Below are 14,986 nucleotides of genomic sequence, written 5' to 3'. Positions count from 1 at the left end.
ATATATATATATATATATATTGGGCTTGACAAGACTAATATAAGTGTAACCAAAATATTGTTTTTGTTATCATTTTATTTAAAGATGTTTAAATCAAACTTAAAGGTGTATTGTCACGTCATAACAGGATTCAACAGAAAGTGTAGAAACAAAGACAAATTTTGCATTTTTTTTTTTTCCAGAAAATACAAATCAAAACAGCATTTTAGGGGGGAAAAAAGCAATATTTAGGTAGATTTTTTTACTTGAATTGGCTGCTATTTTAATAAAAGTAATTTAAAAGATTAGCATTTTTGCATTTGCATTACTTTTTCAGTACAAAGTCAAACCCATCGTATAATATCAGTAATATGTCATTGGATTCAAATGTGTGTGTGTGTTTTCAGGCAGTGAAGGATGGCGTAGGTCTCCCTGTGTCAGTTCAGTGTGTATCTCTACCGTGGCAGGATGAAATGTGTCTGCGCTTTATGAGAGAGGTGGAACGGCTCACAGCCAAAAACTCACCAAAAATCACCAGGAAACACGATGACTGAAATTCAGCTGCGTGTGTTTCTGAGCTGCAAACGGTTCAGTCGTAGGCGAGTTATGAACAGGCCGACACAGAATCTGTGACCACAGAAACATCCACAGAATTTGATCATTGTTCATCAGGTGTTTTAGCTGATATGATGATGCTTTTGACTAACAACAAGACTGTGGTATGATGTATTTCATTAATGTTTACATCTGATAATTCTTGAGATTGTGTGTTGAGTTAATGTGTATTTTTGATGTTTAAATCAGATTAACATGTAAAAATTACTAAAAGACATTAATAGGTTGATCAGACTGTTTGTCCAACCAGTGGCAGACAATGAGAAACTATTTGAAATTGGGCTTAACTTTTGGTGAAGATAGTGGCACTGAAATTACACACTTCACCTTTAATAAACAAATAACTTTCAGTCATTCTTCAGTGTTTAAATGAAGCGTGGATATTTGCAGTCAGTATAGAAGCAATGCAGCTTCATCAAGCCGGAATGAGGATTTAAATGCATCTCTTCATATCTGTATCATTTTGTACATTTTAATGCCTTACAAATTCATTAAACTAAAATGAATCAGTACATCACAGGTTCACTGAAAGCGTGTTCCTTGCTTGTCTGTCGGTATGAGATGAGCGCTGCTCGTTTTCTCTGCCCTGAATGATGACTTTGGTTGGAAAGGCTTTAACTGGACTTAATGACACATGACACCATCAGCTCCAGTGTAATGTAAATATTTGTCTGTTCTGGGTTTTGCACACATTTTACATTCTTCATTTGCATTAGTCATCAAGGATGGGAACTCATTAGGGACATTTTGATTTCTTATTATATTGTTCTCTTTCTGGGTCCACTGCTGAAATGAACCCTAACTCTAATTCTGGCCTGAATAAAGAAATGTATTCAAAAAAACATTGATTTAATAATGTAACACGGAGACATACGATACGCTACTTTTGAGATCAGTAAGGTAAAAAAAAAAAAAAAAGAATACTTTTATTCATATAATATGCATTCAATTGATTAAAAGCGATAGTAAATACATTTAGTGTGAAAAAGATGATTATAGTTACTAAAGTTATAAATATAGATATTTTCCTTTTAAAAATGCATCGCTTCACTTCAGAAGAAAGTCATATACGATTGAGGGTGAGTAAATTATGGGATAATTTTAATTTTTGGATGATCTATGCCTTTAAATTGTGGCTCAAAATGAAGAATATTGATATGGAATGAATAATAATTGTAGTTATTGAAACTGATCAGTATAATTTCTCCATTCTCAATATTTGTGTTCAGTTTCAATCAAAATATCCAAGTATACAAATTTTTTTTCATGAAAATACTTGATGTAATTTAATTGTTGGATATTTGAGCGTTTATTTTGTGACATTCAGTGACATTCAGAGATTTTATCAGTTATTTATCATTGTGATATTCACAAATCCACTGCTTTTTTTTTAAGAGTGAAGGTTACTAGAAAGTCACAAGCAGAGTTTGATGAACTTGGAGCTAAACTTGACGCTGGTCGAGGGCATCATGGTGGCGAGGGTTTCTGAAGAGAAAATGTAGTTTTTAGATTACAAGCAGTGGAGAAAACTCCAGTCCAGATGTTTCAGGCATGTATGGGTAGACACCTCACTGAAACTTGAAAAGTATGTCTGGCCAGGGACGTACCGCTGGATTAGAGGATAACGATAACGATGACTGTAAAGATTTCTGCGATTCAACAGTTCAGTGATTCAGGTTTTGGCGGCTTTGTGGTTTTTATTGCTCAAATGGGAAGCATCGCCTCTGGACAAGATTCTCTTTTCTCCTGCGCCGTTCTGCTTCTTTTCTTCTTTTCTTTCGCCATGTCTTTTTCTCTCTCTCTCTACGTCACACCACCCACCACAGCGCTTCTGCTACGTTTGAGTTTTCCTTTCTTTCCTTCCGCGGTGAGCTCGCCCCGAAGCCCTTATAGCCAAATTGGTTTACATTGGGGAGATAAATGCTCTGCAAATGCGCTTAAACACATACAGTAAAAATGCAGACAGTGCGTATCGGGATTACCGACCAAGTCAGGAGGCGGAAAAGAGAGCCGCTGCTCGCAGAGTCTGTCTCATCCACTTTCAGGAAGAGCAGAAGAGGATTTAGCATATCCTTGCCTGTCAGTAATTCCTGGAATTATATAACGCCATGGCAAGAATAAAAGTCCGGCGGTATTGTGAAAGTATTGTTTTGCAGGGCTGGCAGAGTGAGTCGTCGGGCGGGTCAGATGGAAGGGGTAAAGACTGCAGAGTTTTCAAGTGAGGATCCTGTCGAGTGGAATTATGGGAAATCTGAGTTAAACCTTCTGGATTTCTGCTGAGCGGCTTCTTCTGTTGTCTTAACTCTGAGAGCGTGGACGAGTTTGATGCTTCACGTCACTCCTATAGAGAATGCTTTGCTCAAGTGGCCGAGTTCAGTTTTCTGCTGGACGAATCACTGAATTCAGTTCAGCCATTTTCTCTCTTTTGTCTGAATTTAAAGTTGCACTCTGTCATATCAGGAGCCTAATAAATGGTTTATTTACATGGAACGGGTCTCCTCAAAACATATAGGGGCCTATTGCAAAGCAATGCATTAATGACTGAGAGACGAACAAATAAAAGTTCCTCAAAAGCCTGTTGAATCATATTTGATTCAAACATTTGAACGTCTTTTATATTATTTTATAGATAACCAAGAAAAACTAAACTCCTTCAGTCCAGTAAGTGTTCATCTTGAAATACTAACAATTTAAAATTTATTTTTGTTTAGGCTACTTCATTAAAATCCATAAAGATTTCACAGCAAAAAAGATGTGTACCATGACCTGAAGTGCAGATATTGCATAGTATTATTCCTAAACAACAGAAGAACCAATGATAAAAGTAAAATACCGGAAAGACCTTGTGCAATTCTTGGGCGAGTGCGTAAGAAAAGGTTCTGTAGGTGTTTTGGTCTAATTTGGTCACAATATTGACAGTAAATAAATCATGTTAGAATTCAGACCTACCTAAAATTCCACCTTTTTTATGGCATAACACATACCGCATGTAATAAACTAAAATAGGCTATACTGGCTAGTAAAATGTAAGGAAAAAAATTATATAACCTATTAAACATTAAATGATCATACAATTTCTCCTTATAACCTTTTTGGCATAAAGTGTTCTTTAGAATTGAGTCAAGATCCCTAGAGTTCTAAATAGAACTCCACTGATACTTTTTTATAAGAGTGTAGCACCTACAGCTCTGCATATCCTTCTTTTGTGTACATTTTGTAGCAGCAAAAAAAAAAAAAAACAGCCCATTTAATTCTAAGAGTCAGAGCTTGGAAGGATAATGCCCCCTGAACACGACTTATAGATTATCATGACAGAATATGCCAATCAATGACTAGAAGATAACTACACATAAGATACATAAATTCAACAACTAACCATTCAGAAATGTCCTGTTGCAGTCTTGGATGTTACTTTTTGAGTCTCTCCATCTTTATCTGACTCCGGTTTGAACATAAAAGGCTAAAAGTTTTTGAAAAACTCCGCCCCCTGTGCCGGGAGCTGCAGCTCATTTGCATTTAAAGGGACAGACACAAAAACAGTGTGTTTTTGCTAACCCTCAAAAAGTGACAACTTTAACATGCTATATAAAAATATCTGTGGGGTATTTTAAGCTAAAACTTCACACACACACTCTGGGGACATCAAAGACTTGTTTTACATCTTGTGAAAAGGGCATTATACCACCCCTGTAAACTTATAACTTTATGAATACTTCAAAATAAATGCTTGTTCTTGCAAAGTCTCCAACCCTCCAGAGTGTTAAAACCAGACGCACCCCACTGATATTTCCTGACTCCTCTACTTTATGCACATCCAGCAAGGTTAGAACAAAACTCATACCATGCCATTGAAACAGCCCCTTTTCACACTCTTTTATGGTTCCTCTAAAGGTCTTAGCCGTGCAGCAAAGGAGAGCTGTCACTGGGGAACCTGAGCCCATTGATGAACTGACAGCCACTGCCAGAATATGATCCTAATCCTGTTCCCAGCATTCTTTAACCCACTGCCATCGCAGTACCGCCACATATTCAAGCAGCTGTCAACTCAGAAAATCCCTATAACAGAGCACAACCCTGATACACATCAAAGAGCTCGAGAGGACCTCAACAGCTTAACACACACACACACACACACACAGAGAGAGAGAGAGACGAAAAACACCCAACCTAAAAACTGCACAATTTTACACTTACCAGCGCACACTAAATATTGGTTGTAAAAGTGTCAAACAAGAGATTTAACATGTTGTATATGTCATAAAATTAATTACATTAATGATCACTGAAGCAGTGGTTTTCAACTGGCTTTGCTTCAGGACGCAGATTTTATCTCAGTCTAAATAAAAGACTAAATAAAATCGAATGTTGGCATTTTTTTAATCCTGACCTGCATAGAACCCAAAAATGTGACATTTATTAACATGGCATAGACTGAATAAGAAAATTGACATAGTAGTATGCACTCTTTTTAATGGTCTAAAGGGCCAAGAATTCAAACCATGTTTATCTTTGTTGTGAAAGTAAAGCATATTTCATGTAGTTTGAAAAGTTTTTTTTGTTTGTTTTTTTTTCCAGTTTTTAAGAAGTAGTTTGGGAAGTATTTTCTTCCCACTTTCAGTGTTATTTTAGCATCACTGAGATACTAGTTTTTATTAATACTTTCAATTAGTTTTTATTTTGACATTTTTCAGTTTCATTTTAATTTGAGTTATTTTGTTGAATGTTTTGGACATTCTTCTTATTATTATTTTTAAATATGCCTATATAATTTTTAGACATTTCTATTTTATTTTGTTATTTCAATACATCAAGCTTAACTGAATTAAAATGAGAAGTGTTAGCTAAAAAATATAAGGTTAAAAGTACACTATCTTTCGCCCTCTAGCGCTTACTAAACTAAACTGCATGCATTTTGCGGAAGAACATTGTTTTGGTTGTGCTTCAGATCTGTGTGTGTGGATGAATATGGTTCTTTCTCATAACTAAAGAAAGAGATAGAAAGATGAATCTACTTCTCATAAAACATTCACTACCAGTTTAGATGAAAAGGATCTCAAGCTGACTAGCTGACTATAATGAAATGACTTAACGCTTTACAATGAACTCTTTAAGAGAGCTACATATGGCAATTTATCTGTTCAATTAGATACTTTACTCACCTGTAATAAAAACACTATCATCTCCGCCTCACTTTTACAACATTATGAATCCCTCAGTTCTCGCCATCTCTGAAAGCCAAACCAATGTTGATTCTCTTTCTCTTTTTGCCAGCAGACTCTCCTTTGTTCGGCGTTTGTTTAAAATGGGTGATTCCTCAGAGATTTAGCTGCTCCATGTCAATCTTTCTCACTCATTGTGACAACTAACCCCTGCTACACACACACACACACACACACACACACACACACACACACACTCCCTCACCAGACACATGTCAAAGTAGCCGGAGCAACTTTCCTGTATTTACGGATATGACGTGTCACACACGGGCGAGTGAAGCATGTACGCGAAAACCATCCAGACACGTCTAAAATATAATAGCCTTGCAATAGTGAATCATGGTAAGACTAAAACCCATTTTGGAAGAAGGATTGATGAAGTTTTAGTTTTAGATTTTTTGGTTTTAGTGTTAGTTAACAAACCCTGCTCCCTTTTTAAAAGTTAATAAGCATACTTATTCTGTCCTATTTATGATAACATTTTATTGTGTTTATCATTTTTTTTCAGTGCTGTCTGTCACACACCACTTTAGAACAAATGCATTATTATGCTTTTGTTAAAGATCTTGTCTTTTCTCCTCCCCTTTCTGCCTGGAGTGAGAATGAAATCCATCTTTTTTAAATTCACTGGAGTGCCAGCATATAAAGTATGGGCTGTTAACAGGTGTCTGAACATGACATGTCTTCTCACTCCATTCCTCTGTTCTTCCTCAACTTAATCCACTGGTATCCTGACCCGTGTTAATCTCCTTACTGCAGGAGTTGTGCTTCAGAGCTGCCAAACCTCTGACAGGAGGGTGGCGACGGCCTCGCCGGGGTGATGTGGGGTGATCCACTCGTTTTCTGCCACTGTGTTTTTAAGCTTTTCACTGGATCTGTTATCAAGATGAACATGCACGCAAAAGAGGGGAAAAAACAGAATGAGAAAGGGCACGCATAGAAAACATTACATTCCATCCATTTATTTAGAAATGGTGTGCAAGTAATGCAATGCATATGGATTTAAAAAAAAAATCATTTTAGAGAAAAAACATGAGAAAGGAGCATGCTTAAAAATCTAATCTTCATAAATATTGCCAAACCTCAAATTAATTTTACCTCAGTGCTCTGATGTTACTTTTTCCTTATTTTTTATATAAATCTCTAATTATGATTTTTGCCATTGTAGAGCTATAGCTAATGTTAGTTACCTTTTTTAACTAATTCATGATCAATTTAGCTTCTGTTGTAATTACTCGTAAAATTACAGAATTTTTTTTTAATTGTGGAACTGTAAGAAATGCATGATTATTCTTAGAATAACTTTTAAAATAGCAGGATGAAATGAATGTTACTCAGTGGCAGAAAAAGTGTGCATTAAATATCGTTAAATACAGGTGTAATAGTAAAAATATGACATATACTCATCAAACAATAAAACTACTGTTACAGATTCAGTTCATATATGTGGTTTATTCCCTTTCATTTCACTGATAAATTATTCACATTTATTTAAACAATTCAATTAGACTCTAAGATGACAAATCACATGGCATGACATCAAGAACATCAGTCCAGGTGATGCTGAAGTCTTTCTGATGTTTGCAGAAGCTTCATCCATACATTTACGTCCCTTTATAAGATCCACAGACAGTTAAACATTTCTTCAAATATACAAACAGGAGGCTTCACTACCTTCTACTAAGGCTGTGGACCTGAATACGCTTATTTACAGAGACAAATGAATTTAATTTAAAAAAAAATTGCATTTCAAAGTGCAAAGCAAGGGGTGTTTGGAAAAGTTTAAAGCCTCTGCCATGCAGCCAGACTTTAACATTTCAAAGTCGTCCAAACTTCACTCCGCCATGCTAAATGATAATGAAACGGCTCCAGCTCAGCCAGATGTCACGTGATTTCTGCACACTAATGTTGTGCAGGCCCTGTTTACGCCAGGTATTAAGATGTGTTTTGGTTGATCGGATCACAAGTGGACGACGCTAAATACAGGTGTAAACGGGGTGTAAAACGTTTTGAGCTTGTCCACTTGTGAACACTTCCAGAGGGAGTTGAAAACACATTCGACCGGATTGCTTTCGTAGTGTAAACGCTCATGTGATCGAATGTGTTCAAACAGCCACAAAAGACCGTCTACTCTCCGTCTACTGAACTAATGCGTGAACATTAAGGGAAGAGCTCTAGCCAGACGGGATTTAAACTGTCGGCTGAAGATCCAAGTTTGGTTTGAAGATGAAAAATGTACCAAGCACAATGTTCTCCCTCATCATTCCTGATTTCTAACACACACTCACAGCGTTCGGCTGGTCTTGTGTGTGTCAGAGCAGAAACTAAAGCTGATGCTCTCCGTATGTTTTTCCGTCGTCTCCGGGTGTTCATATGTAAATTGGATGAGCTTATTTTGTCCATTAGATCGAAAGATCTGAAAAAAGCCATACATTTACCCGCCCATAGACCCTCTCCTTAAAGAAATCAGGACAGAAGTGGTCAAAAGTGGACAAAAGAGACGGATTAAAACACCAGGTGTAAACGGGAATGTGTCTCCCTCGTCTACACGTGATCCGATCGACCAAAACACATCATAATACCACATGCAAACCGGGCTTTAGATCTTGGACACAAGACATTGAGAGGTTAGTTTGGAAGTGTGTCCAAGCCGAGTGATGCAGCGTGTTGCTTCGCCCTCAGACGCAGGTTTTCGATGCTTGTGGTTTTGCTGTTGAGGGCCGGTAGAGCACCAGAGCCCTGCATCAGAGGGCCGCTCCACATCTGCTGGGCCTGGGACAGGGACTGGTAGTAGGGCTGACACGGCAGCGATCCCAGCGGAGACGCCATGTTCATGTTTACGCCCAGGTAGGGTAAGGAGGAGGGCGTGGACACATCGAAGGCGGGGTAGTGCATGATGTTGTTGGTGGCGGCCATGTGCTGGCGAAACTGCTCCTGCAGACGGAAGAGACTGAGAGGAGACGAGGCGTAGGAATTAGTCTGAGCCACTCCACCACTGGAGGAGGGAAGAGCCGGAGAACCAAGCGGATCATCTGGGGAGAGGGGTGGATGACAATGTAATACTGTTTCCATTTGCATTCAACATTCTTAAAGATACTGTTCACTCAAAAATGAATATTCTGTCATTTACTCAACGTCATTGATGTTCTGAACTATAAGACTTTGGTTTAATTTACCAATGACACATAGGCTTCCTATAAAGTTTTCAATTTTCACCCAAAAATGAATATTCTGTCATCAATTACTCACTCTCAAGTTGTTGTAAACCCACAAGACTTCTTTGTTCATTCTTCGAAAGACAAATTAAGATATTTTTAATGAAACCTGAGAGGTTTCTGCCTCTCCATTGAAAGTCCAGGTAACCAAAACTTAAAAGATCTAAAAAGGTTATAAAAGCTTTGTAAAATGAATCTAGCGGTTTAATCCAAGTTTTGTGAAGAGATACGATTGCTTTATATAATGAACAGATGAACAGAAAGACAGCAACGCGTTTTTCGCATAAAAACGACAACGTTGTCAAAACGATCCCCGAAGATGATTAAAAACACTGTATTCTGCTGCCAGGCCAGTAGATGGCGATGTCACTTTGTAAAAAAACAACAATAATAGACTAAACACGTAATACGCACCGTTTTCACAAATTTGCAGGGTTTTTTAGTTTACATGGAGACAATAATGGTATCGTTTTCAAAACCTTGCGTTTTCAGGCCATTGTCGTGTAAATGAATGGCCAGGCCATTAAAAAGTTTTCGGTATCGTGTGAATGGCCCCTTGATTTAGGCTTTTATTTACATCTAAATAATGATCAACGTACCCAGATATTTTACCTATAGTGTAAATTCTGTCATCGTTTACTGTTGAGGTGCTTTTTTTCTCATTTCTTCAGTGTTTCTCCTTTTCTGTTCTCCGGAGGAGTTTAGAATGATGTGATTGAGTAAATTACGACAGCAATTTCATTCTGGATGCCACTTCTTTAATCTATTTGAAAGCGTTTGTGAAAGAAAGATCATACATAAATAGCTATTCATACCTAATTTAGGGCTGATTGGTTTGCAAGAAGGTGAAGTGTCGTCTGTCAGGGGAGGCCCCGCCTCTTTTGTTTCATCTTTGATTGACAGCGATTCGTCCTCTCTGTCAGTCATGTCCTCCGCCCCTGACTCCGCCCCTGACTGTTCCGGTGAGGTGACATTGACCTCCTCATTCGGCTCACAGGGAGGGGCACACGTGGGGCCACGCCCATCTGAAGGAGAGGGCGGGGCTTGAGCCTCAATGGGCGGAGCTTCGTCTTTTCCTTCTTCCTGGGCGCTCTCCATCCCGGCATCCTTCATCCGCTGGAGCTGCTCTTTCTGCAAGCTGCGCTGCTTCTTGCGAAACTTCGCACGCCGGTTTTTAAACCACACCTGTTAGTGTGAAGAAATTGGTGTTTGTGAATCTTTAAAGGTTGACAAGTGAATCGTTGAATTAAGTCAAGACACCACTGGTGATATAGGGTAAAAACTGATAGGTATGACCATACATCCCCAAATGAGTAATCACAGTACATCAAGAAAATTGTTTTGTATTTCAAGATATCTGAAATGTTATGTTCAAATATGCAAATGAGACAATATCTAAAGTATGCACAAATGTAGAAAAATGCAGAAATCGCTTGGTTCATATTTGTAGTGTTCATGATTTTTTAAAGAGGGGATTTGGGATATTTCTTTAGCTCCATAATTTAGAAAATACTATCAACAGCAAGAAAAAAAACTATTTTCACCATGTTTTTAGGGAAAAAATATAAACCAGGTGAATTATACATGAACACACTATAGATAGGAGTAAAGCAGGAAAGTTTAGTGTATAGTAAGTGCTAATATGTATTTGTAACTAAAACCTACTTATGCAAATAGATACAATTTAGTTAATATATATATATATATATAAAATATTAAATATTAAAAAAAAATATATATATAATAAACTAATTGTGTATTTTCTTTGCATCTAGTCTAAAGTATGCTAAATGAAATCTCAAAATTGAGCAGTGCATGAAAAAAAACTATGATTTATGCCTGTAGTGTTTTTAATTAAGGTGCACAATATGTAACATTGTATAATTCAAACTCTAGTTGTGTTGTGCCCTGGCATCTTTTATGTGCGTTTTGATCTTGAAATGATTTCCCATCGGGTGTGAACTGACCTGCACTCGAGCTTCGGGGAGGTTGGTGCACATGGCCAGACGTTCACGCATGACCACATCAGGGTAGTGAGTCTTCTGGAAGGTTTTCTCCAGCGCCTCGAGCTGCTGCGCGGTGAAGGCTGTCCGGCTGCGGCGCTGCTTCCGGTGCTGAGAGCCATACCGAGCCTCTAAGATGATGTCTACACACACACACACACACACACACATTGAAGATGAAGAATTATGGTAATCTATCGATCTATCTATTCATCCATCCATCCATCCATCTATATCAATCAAAGAATTTGACCTATCTATCTATCTATCTATCTATCTATCTATCTAAGAGTTTGACATTTCAGGTGAGCGGTTACCTGCCAGTCTCTCCGCCAGGGTGAGCGCGTGCACGGAGGGCCGGTAGTCGGGCGCGTGCTGCGCGTGCTGCGCGGCCTGTTGATGCAGGTTGTACATGGCGCTCAGCGAGTTCATGGCGTGCAGAGAGTAGCCGTTCACCCCGTAGTGCTGCATCTGATAAACGACAGAACATGCAGAAGATTACTTGCATGATTACAATAACCATTTAACGTCTCCGTTTACGAGTTCATGTTGCATCTCACGCATGTGATGGTCATAACGCATAATTAGGCCTATATCCATAAAGAGACCTGAATCATGGAAATAATTTCACCACCTGAAAAAAAAAGGCCTAACTGACCGAATTTGAACAGACACTCTTAAAAAAAAGGTTCTTTATTGGCATTCATGGTTCCACGGAGAACCTTTAACATCCATGGAATCTCACCATCGCACAAAAGAGTCTTTATAAGGGTTCTTTAGATTATTAAAATGTTCTTCACACCAAGGGAAAAAATGGTTATTTTAAGATATTCTCACTGAAAGGTGGTTCAAAATGGTTATTCTATGGAATCACTGCAAAAAAAAAAAAAAAAAAAAAAAACTTGGAAACTTAATTTTAAAGAAAGTAGGCAAATCTATTGTTTATATAGGCTAATGTACCTGCTCCACATGCATCTTATATTTCACTATACATACATTAATAATTTATTTATCGCATACCGTAGCCTATTTAATTGTAAATTAAATAAATTAGATCCCTCATAAATCAAGAAATAATTATTTCCTATAATAGGCCAATGTCTTTCACAGAATATGTGCATTGCACTCTTTGTCTTGCAACAAAAGTTGTGTATCAGTCGTAAACAAACACCACCTGTGTGTGTTCATAAACTTTCTCTTCATATTTTTCTTGTAGGAAACGCTCGCAACAGTTTTAACACAGGCTACGTACTTTTCGCTATATTTTATTTAATTTTGTAGGCTATCGAATAATTTTTTGTGCTAAAAGTGCTTGGTAATTATTTGTTTTTCTTCTATCATTTTAAGCAAACACTAACTTTCTGACAAATTAATATTAGCTTATATCGGCATAGGCTATAACTTTTATGTGCGTTCACTTTAATTAAATTGGAAAACGCGTGTAAAAAAAGAATATGGAAAAGCGGTTGTTTACTTTTTTTTATTCAATCTGACTGAGCAAAAACATTTTATTCATCATGATGGCGTATAACACAATCGATGTTGAATGTTTTCGTTCAGCTTGCAAGCAGCCGTGACAGATTGACTTTTGATAGGTCGTCTGTCAAATTAAATATAGGCTAGTAGCCTATTATGAATAATTCGTTTTGGGTATGTTGAAGACATTTTAAAAAGTGTATTAATTTTTGCGCATTCTCTAGAACTGCTCGAGGGCATATTTGACAATATCTGTCAAAAAATGAAAAATCGCTTTAACTGCATTAATAAATAACAATTAGGCCTAGATAATAGCAGATGATTGAATTTGAATTTATTCAGTAGACTGTACGGATTTTCCATCATTAAGCTGCAGTTTGATCACCCTTTAATCGGTGATAATTGGCTACAGTGTAATAATCTCTTTATTAGTCATAATTATTTTTTGAAGTAAGAATAAGTGTAAGCAGCCTGAGGGTTTAGGATTTAGTCCTGACTAAAGAGCCTGTGGCATTTGTGTCACTGACACTAAATTCCCCAGTGTAATCATATTCCAGCCACATGGGAATACTTTAATTCGGCTGAACAAAAAGTGCTTTGCTAAACATTTACTGTGTGTGTCTGTCCCTCCCGGTGTTGAGCTCAGTCGGGGCTCTTTCTGTCGCCTCTGGGCTGGTTCTGTTGGAGATGTGTGTGTGCATTAATAAATGCGCCTAATGTTGCTGCAAATATAGCTTTCATAACCAGGGTGACTGAGTCTGACCTGATGGACGCGAGGTAGTTTGTGTTTGACGACACTTGGTGCACTTTTTTTTTCTTTCTTTTTTTGACAACCCGCCACAATATTTTCGAGACATATTTTAGTGTTTGCAACATATTTTTGTGTCTTCAATTTTTTTTCTTCCAAATTATCTCTAAAAAATAACTCTAAAAAATACTTTTGACCAAGGTTGTTTCAAAATATGGACAACCGGTGGTTTAAAAATGTAGGCCTAATTTAAAAATTTAAACCAACTATTGGGTTTGCACATATTTGACCATGGGTTGAAACAACCCAGCATTTGAGTAAATCAGGGCTTAATGTAGCCCTACATTTAGTTTAAATATATATTTGATTATTTTTTATATTTACAAAATATACTCCATATAAATCAAAGTTTAGTCATTTCTAACTAATCTGAATGTAGGCTACATTAACTAATGGTATATCAAGCATTAAGTTACTGTATTTTTTTTTTATTATTATTATTATTATAGGTTTAAAATCCCAATTAAATTATAGGCTAAATGTAAAATATTAGCCTATTTAATATGACTGAATTAGCTACGTTAGGTTGCACCAGACAAACTAATTTGAAAGAGTCCGATCATATATCCTCAACAATTGCACACTTTCACTTACAGTTTGTAATTCAATGTTTGTTAAAGTTATTAACAAATTATTTTAGCCTATTATAATAGACTTTAAAACGGTCAGTTTCAAGTCTTTAGGACCTGAAAGAAGGTATACAGAAGGTATAATAACTAAAATAATATTTTAAATCTCATTTTAAACAAATTTAGGTTAGCCTATATGTGTATGTTAAAAAACAAACTCATGAAAGCAGTTTTTAACACTGATTTTCACGGGCTCATATGAATTTTTAAAGTGTTTACTCACCTCTCTGAGAAGTTTTTCCCCCTCCGAATTGTAACAACAATTTAGCAACTGAACAGAAGTGATTTTTCCCAGTCTGTCTGTAGTTTAATATCCCGTTGGAAGTCAAACGTATCCGAGACTGTTTACAACTGCTCTGTTCTGAAGAATGTTTGATGTTAGTCCTCAAAAAATATCACAGCCTCCGCGGGTCAGAGCGCTGGAAGCTCCCGCCCATCGGCCAATGAGGAGCGCGATCAGATCACAGCGGAACCTGATTGGCCAATTTCGCTGTCAGTCAGAGGTTCTCCGTCACCGTCAGTTCTTCCAGTTTTCACGGGTTCATGCTGACCTGTGCAACGGTATGTTTTTTATGCTCTTTTTATAAATTTATGACGAGTGACCGAATCAGTTTATAATTATAAATAAATAATTATTAAATTATAAATAATAGGCTACTTTAAACATGTTTAAAATAGTTAAAATGTTTTAAACGTCAAAAAGATGCAAAGACAAAAAAAGGCTGGGTTGTTTCAAGCCATGTTTGGGTCAAAAATGGACAAAACCAACCATTGGGTTTAAAAAAAAAAATAAAAAAATAAATGTAACGGTTAAAAAATTTAACCCAACGCTTGGATTTGTCCATATTTGACCCAAAACATGAGTTGAAACAACCCAGCATTTTTTAGAGTGAGTGTATCTTTCTATTAGGTAGAATTTTGAATGAATTAATTTGATTTATTATTGTTACACCAATAAGAAAGTGCAAAAACAAATGTAGGCTACTATTTAGTAGCATAACAAGAACAACTTTGACACATTTCCAAGCTGGAATCTCAATTA

At 36.9% G+C, this 14,986-nt stretch overlaps 2 protein-coding genes across 2 annotated transcripts in view; one reads left to right on the top strand and one right to left on the bottom strand.

Annotated features, from left to right (window-relative positions):
* LOC307165360 (fatty-acid amide hydrolase 1-like) overlaps positions 1-686 on the top strand; it is a 61,429-nt gene extending 60,743 nt beyond the window's left edge. The window contains exon 15 of the mRNA XM_079882918.1: positions 387-686. Coding sequence (XP_079739044.1) covers positions 387-533 — 147 coding nt within the window. The 3' untranslated portion in view covers positions 534-686. The remainder of the gene's footprint in view (positions 1-386) is intronic.
* Positions 687-7,261: 6,575 nt separating this feature from the next.
* On the bottom strand, positions 7,262-14,313 carry dmbx1b (diencephalon/mesencephalon homeobox 1b). The gene is made up of 5 exons (XM_079882926.1): positions 14,168-14,313; positions 11,349-11,502; positions 10,996-11,174; positions 9,844-10,213; positions 7,262-8,845 (listed from the first exon to the last, which is right to left on the bottom strand). The coding sequence occupies exons 2-5, from the start codon at positions 11,500-11,502 to the stop codon at positions 8,442-8,444; spliced, it is 1,107 nt and encodes a 368-aa protein (XP_079739052.1). The 5' UTR covers positions 14,168-14,313; the 3' UTR covers positions 7,262-8,441.
* Between the last annotated feature and the right edge of the window lie 673 nt (positions 14,314-14,986).

This window comes from Squalius cephalus (genome assembly GCF_949319135.1).
Source record: "Squalius cephalus genome assembly, chromosome: 10".
In the NCBI taxonomy this organism is placed as follows: Eukaryota; Metazoa; Chordata; class Actinopteri; order Cypriniformes; family Leuciscidae; genus Squalius; species Squalius cephalus.
The sequence above is the reverse complement of the archived record's forward strand: the minus strand, read 5'-3'. Positions and strand labels throughout refer to the sequence as shown.